This window comes from Lissotriton vulgaris, chromosome 2_1 (genome assembly GCF_964263255.1).
Source record: "Lissotriton vulgaris chromosome 2_1, aLisVul1.2, whole genome shotgun sequence".
Lineage (NCBI taxonomy): Eukaryota > Metazoa > Chordata > Amphibia > Caudata > Salamandridae > Lissotriton > Lissotriton vulgaris.
The window spans coordinates 368735583-368750550 of record NC_141687.1 but is presented as its reverse complement, the minus strand read 5'-3'; the positions used below and the strand labels follow the sequence as shown (position 1 = coordinate 368750550).

The following is a 14968-nucleotide window of genomic DNA, read 5'->3' as shown; positions in this document are numbered from 1 at the left end:
AAGCCTCAATGCCTTGTACCTGCCAACTTTTAGAACCCCAAACCGATTTAAGGTCAATGGTTTCCTTCCATAGCTCGTAGCCCTCTATAGCTAACTTTTCTAGAAAGGACTTCGAATACAACAATTTAGTATCGGTAAGTCTAACTTTGGACATGGACTTCTGTGTCATCTTAAAATAAAAGGACTCAGGACCTGATTGATTAAAGTCGGTAAAGTAAGTGTACTTTTTCAAAAATGTACTGGAGCTGCCTTCTAATGGTGCCGGGCAATGTTCCCACTGTGTGTAATTTACAGTACCCCTTCTGGAACTTGTTTTATGCAGAAAATGGTTACCAAAATGTTGAAAGCAAAATAAATCACCATAATTAGCAGACTCTAAATATAAATCTTCAGCATCAAAGGCAGCATAATATTTCAAATCAGAGAATAATGATTCTACGGCCTGAACATCCCAATAATCAGAACGTATGTTTTGTTTTACTACATCCCCCATGTTCACTCTCAGTACATTTGGGACATTAACCACTTCAGTGGGGCCATGAATTTGAAATTTAACTGCATCCCATACAATCCCATCAAGAACCGGCCAAGCAGTGATGTTAACAAAGTTTGTCTCTTTTCAGTCTGTGTGCTGAATGTGAAGAGGAAAAGGGGGCCAAAGTTCCATTAAGATGTTGAATGCATGTTCTCTCCTCGACATAATGTCCATCGATGATACGGAAAAAATAAAACACAAAACCAAATGACATAAAAAGGTAAACTGAAAAAAGTACTAGCCAAATATATGTCCAAGGGGGAATTAAAAAATGTTTCTTAAATAAAGAGGCATAAATTGCACAACGTGAGGGTTTTGTCGAAGTCACTGAAGCAGAGTCAAATGAGAACCTTGATTCTGTGGCCAAACGTGTTTGTAAATCAGGCATCGATAAATCAGCAGGATAGGCATAATCTAGGTCATCAATGTTATTAAAGGGGAAAGTATTGAGTAAAGGATTGGAAACAGCAGGCATCTCGAGGGCCACTTCTGGCTCAGCAGTAGAAGTAATGGCCAAAACAGAATTTCTCACAATCGATGGGCAGGAGACTGCCGGTGTCATGCTATGAAGAATCGGCCACCCTGTGTATCTTGACATTGTCAATTGAGATAAACCTGTTTTCCTTACGACCTGGAAGTGGTGGTAAAATGACTGTTCTTGTGCCCTTCACTCCAAGAACGGGGACCAGTGCTCGATAGGAAGGACCAAATTCTTTCTTGTTATCGATCTTCTCTCGAACCAGTTCTCCAACTTTGGGTAGCCAGCCAACTACCGGGATCTGCAACGCATCCGACGTGGAGGGCAAATGTTCCTTTGCAAGACTGTCTGTGGTCTTTTGTAGATCCTGTAAAACATTGCAATGTTAATCTACGTCAAAGGCCGTGGCTTAAGCCACGCAATCTAGACCGTCTAGGTCAGGGACATACATCTTGATACCCAAGAGCATTTCGTACGGGGTCCCCCCACCCAGAGACCTTCTAGGGAGATTATTAAGAGCACGCTGCACGCCATTGAGATGGGCCAGCCAGTTTCTGCCAGTGCCTATAACTCGAGCTGTCAAAGATTGCTTTAAATCACGGTTCATTCGTTCCACTACACTATTACCCTCAGGTCTGTATGGAGACGAAAACTTGACTTGGACCCCCAACGAAACCATAGCATCCTTATACGCCTTAGAGGCGAAAGCCGGACCCTGATCCGAATGGAAGGTGCCACAGGCAAAAATCCCTACTAAGATACGCAAATCTCTTATGACAGCCCGTGAATCAACGCTGCGATGGGGCCAGACCCACACAAAGCGTGTGCATGAATCAACTGCTACTAAGATGTACTTATACGCAGTATCAGAAGAAAAAGGACCGCAGTGATCCAAATAAACGCAACCCAGCGGTTTATTAGATATGTACAACTGTGTCTGTGGCGGACGCGCAGCAGTTGAAGGCTTAATCTGCTGGCAAATGTCACATTGGAAGACATAATCGCGCGTCTGTTTGTACAGTCCCCGCCACCAGAATCGTTGTTGTAGCTGTGTTACAGTGGCTGAGACGCCCGCATGCGGAGACGCCACACCTTCATGCGCCGCTGTAATCAACGTAGCCCTGCGATCCAAGTTGGGAATCGGCCGTTCCCCAACATCAGGAATTTTCACATAAGGAACCTTGTCGGGACTTAAGTGGTATGTGTACTTCGAAGGGAACCCCGTAGGATATTTACCTCCCTTCTCAGTGGCAGCTACTGCCGCCAAGATGTCATCATCTATTTTACTTTTGGACCGTGTAACTGCTGCAACTAAATATTTTGATACCGCAGATTTCACTGCTTCATCAGCAAGCGAGTTACCGACAGCGTAGACTCCGACATGCTGATGGCCGAGAGTATGAATCACAAACACAAGTGGCCACTAAGCATGGGCGAATTTTGCGAAATCGCGATCTGCAAATTTGTGGATTTGCGAATTCACGATCCGCAAAATTCGCGAATTTGTGGATTTTTGTTTTTTTGCGTGTTCGCGGGGTTTTTTGCATGTTCGCGGGGTATTTTGCGTGTTCGCGATGGGATTTTTGCGTCTTCGCGAGCCGCTTGCATAGCGAAGTTACCCATGCAGTAGTTTATGGGAGAGGGAGAGAGAGATATAGATAGATAGATAGATAGAAAGAGAGAGAAAGAGAGGGAAAGAGAGAGGGAGAGAGAGAAAGAGAGGCCGGATCTCTGAAGGGCCAGATTCCTGAGTTGCCCCTACACAACATACAGCTTTTTATTTTTAGCAAAATGCATATGAAAATTGTGCTGTAATGGTCTCTTTTAGTTTAACCCCTCCTGACAACTCAAAATGGGTGTATTTGCCATCCTCTCCCTTCTTCCTGTTTTTTATTTCTGTAAGTGCTTCCTGATGAGGTTTAATTCCTTGGACAGGTGCCTCGTTGCCTACTTGTAACTATTCTCTGACCCTGCTTCAAGGGTCAGAGCAGGGTCAGAGAATAGTTGCAAGTAGGCAACGAGGCGCCAGGAAGCAATTAGCAGCAGGTGTCCAAGTTGAAGTTAATTTGTTTGTAACCCTTTTGTAAAAGGTTACAAAGAAATTAGGTTCAACTTTTGCACCTGCTGCTGTAACCCTTGCTTGGCTGAAAATTCGTCCCCGCTGATTCGCTGATTTTACCGCGATTTCGTGAGATTCGCGAAATCGCGGAAAATCCGCAAATTCGCCCGCGAAACGGATTTTACGCCCACCCTTAGTGGCCACTGCTCTTTAAGCTCAGCCACTCAGACCCAGATCATTTTATGTTTTATTGTGCTACCCTTGGAATCACGAAAGTCATTCTGAATCCAAAAGAACAAGTTCTCATTGTAAGACTGGACACAGTAGTAAGAATCACTTACGATAAGTGTCGTCACACTAGGATCTGCGTACTCCAATGCAAGCATCAGCGCACGAAGCTCCGCTAATTGTGCGGTGCAGTCCCCTAGTGTCTGCGTGTGCACGACACTGGACTTGAACTCATCGTTCACCATGGCACCGATCACAATGGCGCATGCGGAAACGTAGGCATGTTTAGAGCCATGCGCAACCTGCGCCGAACCATCGGTGTAAATGATGCAATGGAAATCCTCCAGGGGTCGCATTGCTAAAGGAGCTGGATGAACAAATTCATACTGTAAGTACTCCTGCGACCGTAATGAGGCGTCAAAGATAAACATGACATCCTGGGATGTCAAGGACGCAGCCCATTGAATCCACCGAGGGTGCAAAGCTTTAGAATTAGGTACACTGGCTTTCGTGACCGCCTCCAAGGCTGGACACGGCGTAACAACCAACATGCGCTTCCCCTGTGACAGGGCACGTTCTTAAGAATTGCCATCTGCACAGCCGTCAAAACCTTCTCCACAGTGGAAAAGCGCAACTCAGCCGAAGTGTACAAGTGTGACTTGTAAGCGATAGGTACTGTATCTCCTTCATTAAAAGTCAGGTACGTGAAACCTACCGTCCCAGGGATAATTCTTATCACCAGGTTGGTCTGATTATCACGAGTCAGTAAGAATTTAGAAGCGAGCAGATCAGCTTGCAATGACTGCAGAATAGCTGAATGCTCTGGCAGCCAGCATGATTTGGAAAATGATGGTTGTATCAAAGCATACAAAGGCTTGATACGCTGGGCATATTCCGGAATGTATGTCCTCCCGAAATTCAAGAAGCCCAGTAAAGATTGTAATTTTTTTCAGTGTTGTCGGAGCGCGCAATTGTGCGCATTTCTCCAGGAAGTGAGGAGCTAATCCCTTTCCCTCATTGTTGAGCTCGTAGCCCAGAAACAACACTGCGTACTCTGCAATGTGCGACTTTGCAAAGTTGAATTTGTAATCTAAGTTTGCAAAGGTACAAATGATCCCGTTGACTCGACACAGATGCTCCCAAAGTTCGTCGTCTGTGAGATAAATGTCATCCACATACGAACAAGCATCCGGGTCGAAAGAGAGACAATGCGAGCAGTAAAAATCCCAGGACTATTCTTATAGCCCATAGGCAAAAGACGAAATTGTTTTTGGACACCGCCGCAAGTAAAGAAAGTCCATTGGGAACTAAGACTGTCCAATCGATGGGCATAAAAACCATTGGAAATGTCAAGCGTGGTCTTAAACCGCTTACGCACAAGACTATTCACAAGAGCAGAGCCGTGAGTATTCTGTACTGCACAGTTACGGCAATGCGAGTTTAAATGCCGGTAATCCAACACCAAACGATACGAACGTCAGGCTTGTTTACAGTAAAAAGAGGGTTATTCATCGGTGACACACACGTTTCAATTACACCTTGATATTCCAATTGTTCAAGGATTGCCGCGACGGAAGCTTTAGCCTCACGTCGTATGGGATATTGAGGTTGAGGCTGCGGCTGAGACCGCAAAGGAATCTCGTGGTTTGGGGACAATTTATCCCAACCACACTGATTGCGGTACACAGCCGCCGCCAGAGCTAGAGTCCACTCTTCTGCAAAATGCAGCGCATCCTCTTTCGAGACTGTGCTCGCGATACTAGGGAGGATTACCTCCTCCCCTCGCGGAGCTGCGAGCACAAAAGGTGGGGGCCAGTCAGCCTCCGAAAGCAAAATGTCATAAGTAGACGAAAGATTGTCCCAAAATACCCCTTTTATGGTTCGTTGTATGTCACCTTCTATAAACAGGACAATTTCAAAAAGTCTATCAGGTGGAGCAACTCTGGTATCGGCTGTTTCAACGACAACATAAGTATCAGTCGCTGTCACCTTCAGTAGTGGACGGAGGGCCTCTCTTACTATGGTAATCTCCGCCGCGCTGTCCAGCAAGGTCAGAGCCCACGTCAGATTCCGAAGCCAAGTTCTCACTATCTGGGGCATATCGATGCGCTGTTAAGGCTGCGAATTTCGTCTTGGCAAACTGCGGTCTCTTAGGCGTAGAGCCTTCCTGCTTTTCTGCACCATTTCTCGGGCGGGGCTGGTCACGTCCTTGTTGGCCACCCGACCCCTGCCGCCCCCTCCACCACCGGTTGTCGGAGCCGATGAGTCCTGAAAGAAACGAGGAGAGCGTTGGTCAGAAGCCTGAAACCGATCAGGAGTTTTAATCATAAACACGTTCCGACTGCGCAGGTAACGGAGACGCAGGACCAGACCCCTGGGTTTGTTGTTGTTGCTTACCCTGTTTCTTTTTTTTAGGCCAATTTTGTTTTTTGGACTTGGGCTGAACCTCCGTTTCCGAAGTTTGTCCCTGGGGCTGCTTTTTCTCCTTAACCAAAAAAGGCTTAAGTCCCTTACTATTGCGACCCACGATTTTATAAGCCGCCACAATAATTTTCGCTAACTGTCGGGGTTTCTCGGCTTCGGGAAGCGCCGCCAACGCGTTAGCCACCTGAAAGTTCACTGCATCCCCCTTGACATTAGCAAGGATCAGATCGCAAACTACATCAAAGGTGCCACACAGGCACCTGCCCAACTCAACCGCAGACTCCGGTCGGGGATCATCTTGAACACGTTAAAGGACGGAAGACAGCACGGACATAGACGGGGTGCCGTAGCACCTAGCATAGACCGCTGCAAAAGTCTTACCCCAGGTCTCACAGTCAACGAGTTAAGGGGCCAAATCTTTCGGTAAACTAAGCGTAAGAATCCGGTGTTTTTCACCAGGAGTCGTATTAGGAAATACAGCTTCCAGCTGGTCAAATTTCTCGGCAAGCCAGAAAGGAAAATCATCCTTATCCTGGGGCTTCTTGCCCATTACTGCATTGACCATGACAGGACTGATTTTCAAACCACCCTGTCCGGCCGGAAGCGCCGCACCCCCCGGGGCTCCACCCGGAAGATTACAGCCAATGTAATGCACTAAGGCTCTAATCACGGCAATAGCGACTACATGTAGTCGTCGGAGTTCAGCCACGTTACAATTGCCGTGTAGAGGATGAGGAGTAAATCAAGCCAAAACAGGCCAACTAGCGCCTGGAATGGCAAAGGACCTAACCTCTGAGCGGATAACGAATGGGGTAGGGCGCCACCAAACCAAACTCCATGCTGCCAAACATCAATAGGTACTTCCTGTGCCCTGTACGGAGTATACTCATTAGGTACAGCTGTGGAAGTGTATGTGTGGAACACACCAGAATTAGCGTCCACCGCTGGAAATGTCACCCACGAATAAAACAACTCGTAAGGATAAGCATGTTCCGCACTCACCACCATGATCACAGCCAAGCCTTCCAAAGGCACATTGTACATCCGCAAATGATCTCGCACCGCAATGCGACTATGCTGCGGAATGTCCACGGCAGCCATGACAGCACAGGAATTTCAAAAAACAAAGTAAACTTTGTAGCACAACTGGGTAGTAATTCAAGGAAACCGTTTTAGTAAGAATAAAGCTTGAAAGGACCTATTCCAAAAATAGGTAGGTTTTCCGACACCACCGTTTTCCGGAAACGGCAGTGAAGGGGTTAAGGATTGAATGATATACTACTCGAGTGTCATGATATAAGGCCAACAGCGTATGGGCACCATGTAGCGGGAATTCCGTTCTCCTACAGAACTGTGCATAGAGACCTGGAACCTCGGTGAATTAGGATGGCCCAAAACTCACCTCAGTAACCAAAATCCCCTTACCGAGCTAGCTACAGTGTCTCATTGGTCATAACAAACTCCCAATGTTTAGACAAACCAGAACATGAACTTGAAATACCTCAGGTATCGTGGAACACATGAAAACTCTTTCGCTCTATAATCATTTCAAACCAGAACGTGGAGTAAAAGAGGACACGTGCATATTTGAAATATTAATTTACTAATGCAGGCTTCTCAACGCCGTATCTTATATAATACAAACAAACATATTATAAGATTCAAAGTTATCAGCATAGTTACTAGTCCATAGAAAGCGAACGGTGACCGCATACTAAAATGCTGAAATGAATAGGAATTAACAACAACAAAACAATACGGTGGGGGAGGACCTAGGGGAAGTTTAAAGACCAGGCTCTGGGTACAATCCCCACAAGAACTGATAAACAACAGAGGTACCAGAGGGTCTCAGGTCAATGTGCCCATAAGTTAAGAAAACCAACCGAGAACCCACAATTTCTCACAGGTTGTGTCACAGAGAGCTCTCAGAGGATGAGGAAAAATACCCATCAGTCACCATTCGGATCCGCCCTTCATCATTTGGGATTTTATCCGTACCACCCGTCAGAGATAACTTGTGCTCTACTCAGAGGTAGGGGGGTATCCTCAGTGAGTGTTGGAGACGACAGTGTGGTGTACCACTCGATGTAGGTGAGTGGCAGTAAAAGTGGGACTGGGGTGTGCAGTGCAGAAAAAGTGTGAAAGAAGAGAAACCAAGAAAAAAGTGTGTTTAAAATTGGTTTTGAAAAAGCACTAGACAAAATTTATTCCAGGTGTGCTTGACATACCAATGTTAAAAACAGTGCAACCACAGGCTGTCTGTTTATGTAGGCAGCCTAAGGTAAGTATGGTCGACTAGTTTCAGCAATTAATGGACTCTTGCGTCCTTGCCTTCATCAGGACCAGATTTACACCAAATACTACTGCACCAGGTGAAAAAGTAAATCAAATGGAAGGTGACACCAAAGAAACCTAAACAAGTGCACACGGTCACCTGAATGCTCCGGGTGCCCTTACAGTCTGTGCAAGTCACTGTAGAGAGAAAAGGGGGAGGTATAGCTATCAGTAGCAAATGGGCCAAACAGTAAGACCATAAGTTATGGTTTAAACTAGAAAACACACACGAAGTGTTGATTAAAAAGAGCACTTCATCGATGCAGAAACAGTTTAAATACATTTGGAACGAAATTTCAAATGCCAAATGTTGTTAAGCTCTTACCTAAATCTGTAAGGCAGCCTGGCCTCACCCCATCTGGCAGAGGCTCAGGGGAAAATGAAGCACCGCTCTAGAAAACATGCAGGACACACGTTAAAACATAAAATGCACATGACAGAACCGGGCTCTCCTCACTACCAATAACCGGCAATACCTGGTCCCATTAACCAACTGAGGTGGTGTCATTCTCTGAGGAAAGGCGCCGTTTCTGCATCGATGAAGTGCTCTTTTTAATCAACACTTCGTGTGTGTTTTCTAGTTTAAACCATAACTTATGGTCTTACTGTTTGGCCCATTTGCTATTGATAGCTATACCTCCCCCTTTTCTCTCTACAGTGACTTGCACAGACTGTAAGGGCACCCGGAGCATTCAGGTGACCGTGTGCACTTGTTTATGTTTCTTTGGTGTCACCTTCCATTTGATTTACTTTTTCACCTGGTGCAGTAGTATTTGGTGTAAATCTGGTCCTGATGAAGGCAAGGACGCAAGAGTCCATTAATTGCTGAAACTAGTCGACCATACTTACCTTAGGCTGCCTACATAAACAGACAGCCTGTGGTTGCACTGTTTTTAACATTGGTATGTCAAGCACACCTGGAATAAATTTTGTCTAGTGCTTTTTCAAAACCAATTTTAAACACACTTTTTTCTTGGTTTCTCTTCTTTCACACTTTTTCTGCACTGCACACCCCAGTCCCACTTTTACTGCCACTCACCTACATAGAGTGGTACACCACACTGTTGTCTCCAACACTCACTGAGGATACCCCCTACCACCGGGTTGACCTCTGAGTAGAGCACAAGTTATCTCTGACGGGTGGTACGGATAAAATCCCAAATGATGAAGGGCGGATCCGAATGGTGACTGATGGGTATTTTTCTTCATCCTCTGAGAGCTCTCTGTGACACAACCTGTGAGAAATTGTGGGTTCTCGGTTGGTTTTCTTAACTTATGGGCACATTGACCTGAGACCCTCTGGTACCTCTGTTGTTTATTAGGAATTAACAACACCTATTTCTCACCCTCCCTATTTAGCATAGTATATTATATCTATGAAGGTCTCATTTGGGTTTTAGCAGGGCGGGCCCATACCTCAAAATCTCAGTGGCAGAGGATCACATCATCTTCCACCAGCTCTCTGCATGCGAAGCACATCAAGTGTGTTCTTGAGCTTTCAGCACAACAATATAAAACTTGCCTAGAGCCAGATTTTGGCAACAGCATGTGTGTTATGTCTATAGGGGTGCGAAGATCAGACCTTACAACAACACTGGGTTAAGTTATCCTTGTACCCAGTGGGGGGGGGGCAGGGTTCAGTAAATGAAGGGGGCCCCGGGCCCACCTCTGCTCTTCGGTGAAGCTGTGAGAGAGGCTTGCGCTGAAGCATACCTCTCTCCCTCTGAAGCAGGTGCAGGCTGTCTGCAGCCTGCTCTGATCCCCTCCCGCTTACTGAAGAGAAACAATGTTTCAACTTACATTGTTTCTCTTCAGTCGGACGCAGGCCCGGGACAAGGGTGGGGGCCCCAGAGACAGCATTCCCCATAGGGCTCTGCTCCTCTGAGAAGTATCAGCTACTCCCACTTCCCACAAGTGCCAGCTACTCACTCTGCCACCAGTGCCAGCCTCTCACTGTGCCACCAGTGCCTGCCGCTCACTCTGCCACCAGTGCCTGCCGCTCACTCTGCCACCAGTGCCTGCCGCTCACTCTGCCACCAGTGCCTGCCGCTCACTCTGCCACCAGTGCCTGCCGCTCACTCTGCCACCAGTGCCTGCTGATCACTCTGCCACCAGTGCCTGCCGCTCACTCTGCCACCAGTGCCTGCCACTCACTCTGCCACCATTTCCAGCCTCTCTCACTGCCCCCAGTGCCTGCCGCTCACTCTGCCACCAGTGCCAGCCGCTCACTCTGCCACCAGTGCCTGCTGCTCTGCCACCAGTGCCAGCTGCTCACACTGCCCATGTTTGCTACACTCCTGCCCAGTGCCAGTTCCTGTACAGTGATGCCACCTACATCACACTGTGCACTAATGCCCAGCAGTGCCAGCTCCGTGCACTGCCCTCATGTGTACGTCAGTCCCCCTCAGGTAGTTGATGGAAAGGTTTAGACTCCTTGGCCAGCACTAATATTTGTTTACTGTCTCGCAGCTTATCTTTTTTAGCCTACGTTTTCACATTAAATCCCCTTAACTCCGTGCCCAGAATGCATTTGAAAAGGTACAGTCAAAGCGCTATAACTATTCCATAAACTTCTCACTACAAAAAAGCCAAAGCAATTATCTGCATTAAGTAGGGTTCGATGAAGCAGTTGGAGCAATTTAGATAAATAGACACGCGGCTGTGAAATTCATTGGGGCCTCTTCGCAAAGGTAAGTTTACACATGTACATTTACTCAGGGCACAAGTCCTAAAAAAAGAAGTGTGAGGGGGGGGGTGCCGTCGTCACGACAGGAAATGACGTCACGAAAGGTGGCTTGCACCATCAGACTCATTGCCTCCCCTCGCTCACCTCTTAGATGCGATTGCATCAGAGAAGCCAGCGCATGAGCAGTGTTCTGAATGAGCTCCGATCTCGCCCCAGAGAGGCCAAAGAGTGAATGTGTGGCTCCATTTGCTCCAGTTATCGAGATCCGGGTAAAATAAGTGGGGGGGACGCCGTCCACACGTGTGGTACCCCGACTCGAGCCCTGTATTTACTCCTGTAAACCCCTGCACCTAGGTGTAAATCTAAACCATTTTGCCGTCCAGCATTTCCTACTGTAGATTTAGACCTAAGTGTAAACTTACATGTTTCATCCACTAGTGGGCTTTTCTTCAATAGGATTTATTAGTCTAAAATAACTACTAGTAACTTTTCACTCGTAGGTAGTGATTTCCACCACTGCAATGGAGATTTCGCTATGAGGAAGTATAGGGAAATTGAAAATATTGAAATATAAAATATAAATGTAAATTCATTTAGGATATTTATAATAAATCTAGATGTAATAAAATAAAAAGTTGCAGCTGTGGAGACAGTGGAGAGCGAGTGGAGAGAAAGTAGAGATAGAGTAGAGAGAGAGTAGAGCGAGTGGAGAGAGAGACAGTGGAGAGAGAGTGGAGGGAGACAGTGGAGAGAGAGAGTGTAGAGAGAGTGGAGAGAGAGACAGTGGAGAGACAGTGGAGAGAGAGAGAGTGGAGAGAGCGGAGAGAGAGAGAGAGAGAGAGTGGAGAGAGCGGAGAGAGAGAGCGGAGAGAGAAAGCGGAGAGAGAGGGCGGAGAGAGAGAGCGGAGAGAGAGAGCGGAGAGAGAGAGCGGAGAGAGAGAGCGGAGAGAGAGAGCGGAGAGAGAGAGCGGAGAGAGAGAGTGAAGAGAGAGAGTGAAGAGAGAGAGAGAGAGACAGAGTAGAGAGAGAGAGAGGAGATAGACAGTGGAGAGAGTGTGGAGAGAGTGAGCGGGAGAGAGTGGAGAGAGAGAGAATGGAGAGAGAGGAGAGAGAGAAGGGCGAGAGCGTGGAGAGAGAGAATAGAGAGTGGAGGGAGACAGTGGAGAGAATGGAGGGAGAGTAGAGAAAGAGAGAGAGAGAGAGAGTGGAGAGAGAGAGAGAGTGGAGGGAGACAGTGGAGAGAGAGTGAAGAGAGAGTGGAGAGAGAGAGAATTGAGAGAGAGAGAGAGAGAGAGAAGGGAGAGAGCGTGGAGAGAGAGAGTGGAGGGAGACAGTGGAGAGAGAGTAGAGAGAGAGAGAAAGTGAAGAGAGAGACAGTGGAGAGAGAGTGGAGAGAGGGGCAGTGGAGATAGAGTGGACAGAGTTGAGAGAGAGAATGGAGAGATTGAGAGAGAGTGGAGAGAGAGTAGAAACTGACTGGCTGACACAGAGATTGAATACTGACTGACCGAGAGACTGACTGGCTGAGTAACCGACAGAGAGAGAGACTGGCTGACTGAGAGAGTGACTGACTGACAGAGAGAGAGAGAGACTGATTGAGAGTGAGACTGACTGACTGACAGAGAGAGAGAGACTGACTGACTGAGGTAGAGAGATAATAACTGACAGAGAGAGATTGACTGACAGAGAGAGAGACAGAGAGAAAGGCAGAGACGGACTGACTGAGAGAGATAGACTGATTGACTGCGAGAGAGACTGGCAGAGAGAGAGAGAGACTGATTGATGTAGAGAGAGACTGACTGGGAGAGAGAGAGACTGACTGGGAGAGAGAGAGAGAGAGACTGACAGACAGAGAGAGAGAGACTAAGAGAGAGAGACTGAGAGACTGACTGGCTGAGAGAGAGACTGACAGAGAGAGAGAGATTGACAGAGAGAGAGAGACTGACCGCGAGAGAGACTGACAGAGAAAGATCCTGACTGAGAGAGAGACTGACTGACAGAGACTGAGTGACAGAGAGAGACTGACCGAGAGAGTCACTGGCAGAGAGAGAGAGAGACTGACTGAGAGATAATGGCTGACTGCGAGAGAGAGAGAGAATGACTGACAGAGAGACTGACAGAGGGAGAGAAAGACTGTCTGGAAAACTGACTGACAGAGAGAAAGAGTGAGAGAGAGAGGCTGAGAGAGAGAGGCTGAGAGAGAGAGGCTGAGAGAGAGAGACAGAGAGAGACTGACAGAGAGAGAGACTGACAGAGAGAGAGACTGACAGAGAGTGGGACTGACAGAGAGTGGGACTGACAGAGAGTGGGACTGACCGAGAGAGGGACTGACAGAGAGAGGGACTGACAGAGAGAGGAACTGACAGAGAGAGGGACTGACAGAGAGAGGGACTGACAGACTGAAAGAGAGAGACTGACAGACTGAAAGAGAGAGACTGACAGACTGAAAGAGAGAGACTGACAGACTGAAAGAGAGAGACTGACAGACTGAAAGAGAGAGACTGACTGAAAGAGAGAGACTGACTGAAAGAGAGAGACTGACTGAAAGAGAGAGACTGACTGACTGACTGAAAGAGAGAGACTGACTGACTGACTGAAAGAGAGAGACTGACTGACTGACTGAAAGAGAGAGACTGACTGACTGAAAGAGAGAGACTGACTGACTGACTGAAAGAGAGAGACTGACTGACTGACTGAAAGAGAGAGACTGACTGACTGAAAGAGAGAGACTGACTGACAGAGAGAGAGAGACGGTGATTGAATTGGGGTCAAAGTGTGTATGAAGCTATGCAATCCCTCTTAAGATTGCTATTGTCTAATGATAAAAATGTATTATCAAAATGTGCTTTTTGTAGTTACATCTGCTTTTGAAATACTGCATTGTCGCATTGTCTAATGTTTTAAAACGGAAATGAGAAGGAGCAGTGGATGCACTTTTGTCAAAACTGAATGATGAGTGGGCCCGGTGTTGTATATCATGACAGGAGTCTGCATCAGGAAACCCACCTAAAAATGGGCAAACTACCCCGGACTACTGATGGCAGGGACCCTGTAATGAATGGACCACCACCTACGATAGCCTGCGGGCAGACTAAGCCCAACCTTTACCTCCACCTTCCAGTGTTACTTATCAGGGCTGTATTGGTGACAGTGGCGTAACAATAGCCCCGCATCCCCTGCAGTATGGCGGGTCGCTGGCCTGTGAGATCTAGACTGGCACGGAGAATGGGAGGGGGGCCTCCTCCATGTAGTTTGCAGGGGGGCCCCCTCAATTTTCGTTACGCCACTGGGAAAGAGAGAAGAATATTTTAGAATATACTAACTTTGACTGTGAGTAAATAGTGTTCATGCCTGCTTAGGGGACATCCCTCTGTTTCTTTGACCTCTTCATTGAGGCTGTAGAGATGTGCATGACCTCTGCTGATGACTCAAGGATACAGTGTATTTTTTTAGCGCGTGCTTCCTTTCTGTGTCTCACAACTGTTGTTTCTCAACCTTTGCTTCTTTTCTCTTGTTCTGTACTCTAGATGGTCCCATGAATACCAGGATGCCACTAATGAGAAGATCATCCGCTTCCTGCAGGGGCGCTCCTCCCGTGATTCCTCCGCAGGATCTGAAAACAGCATGGCTGGCACTCCCACTCTTGGACAAATCTAGAGTCTCTTCTAGGCTTCCTGCTCCGACATGCCTTTTACATATATATTTTCCCTGAAGGAACCTTAACCTTTTTGCTACTCCAGGCCCACAGAGTTCTGCCACCTTCCCTGCTCCTGAAGTGGACTACATTTCGTACCTCTTGCATCTTTATAGCTAATTTTAGCCTTGCAGGAACAAACTGTGCATTGAACTTGGTATGTAAGGCATGAGAAAGAGGACCTGGACTACAGGAAATATGGTAAACTGGTTAACGTGATCCGTAGAACCATTCTACTTCAATTCCACCCTTCCTGCCAGTGTAAGAACTCAGTATGCGGTTATTGTGATTGACATAAGCAGATTGCATTCTTCCGTCACTTAATGATGTTTCGATTACGTTGCTGTTGTTCCTAAGCTGTTACAGATGTTCCAAGGAGGCCTAAAGAACCCTGTGGCTCTGTTGTAATCCAGATTGGCCATTGTGGAAACAGTGTGTGGCAAAGGGACATGTTGTTGCTTTTACATTGGTCTGAGAATTTTGGCCACAGTGTTCAGAGAAAGGGAAAACCTGCTGTAATAAAGCAGTCG

General features: G+C 47.1%; 1 protein-coding gene across 1 annotated transcript in view; it reads left to right on the top strand.

Annotated features, from left to right (window-relative positions):
• The window catches only part of SARM1 (sterile alpha and TIR motif containing 1), a 339339-nt gene extending 324938 nt beyond the window's left edge, over positions 1–14401 (top strand). The window contains exon 10 of the mRNA XM_086954061.1: positions 14272–14401. Within this exon, the coding sequence (XP_086810187.1) occupies positions 14272–14401 (130 nt within the window). The remainder of the gene's footprint in view (positions 1–14271) is intronic.
• The last annotated feature ends 567 nt before the right edge of the window (positions 14402–14968 follow it).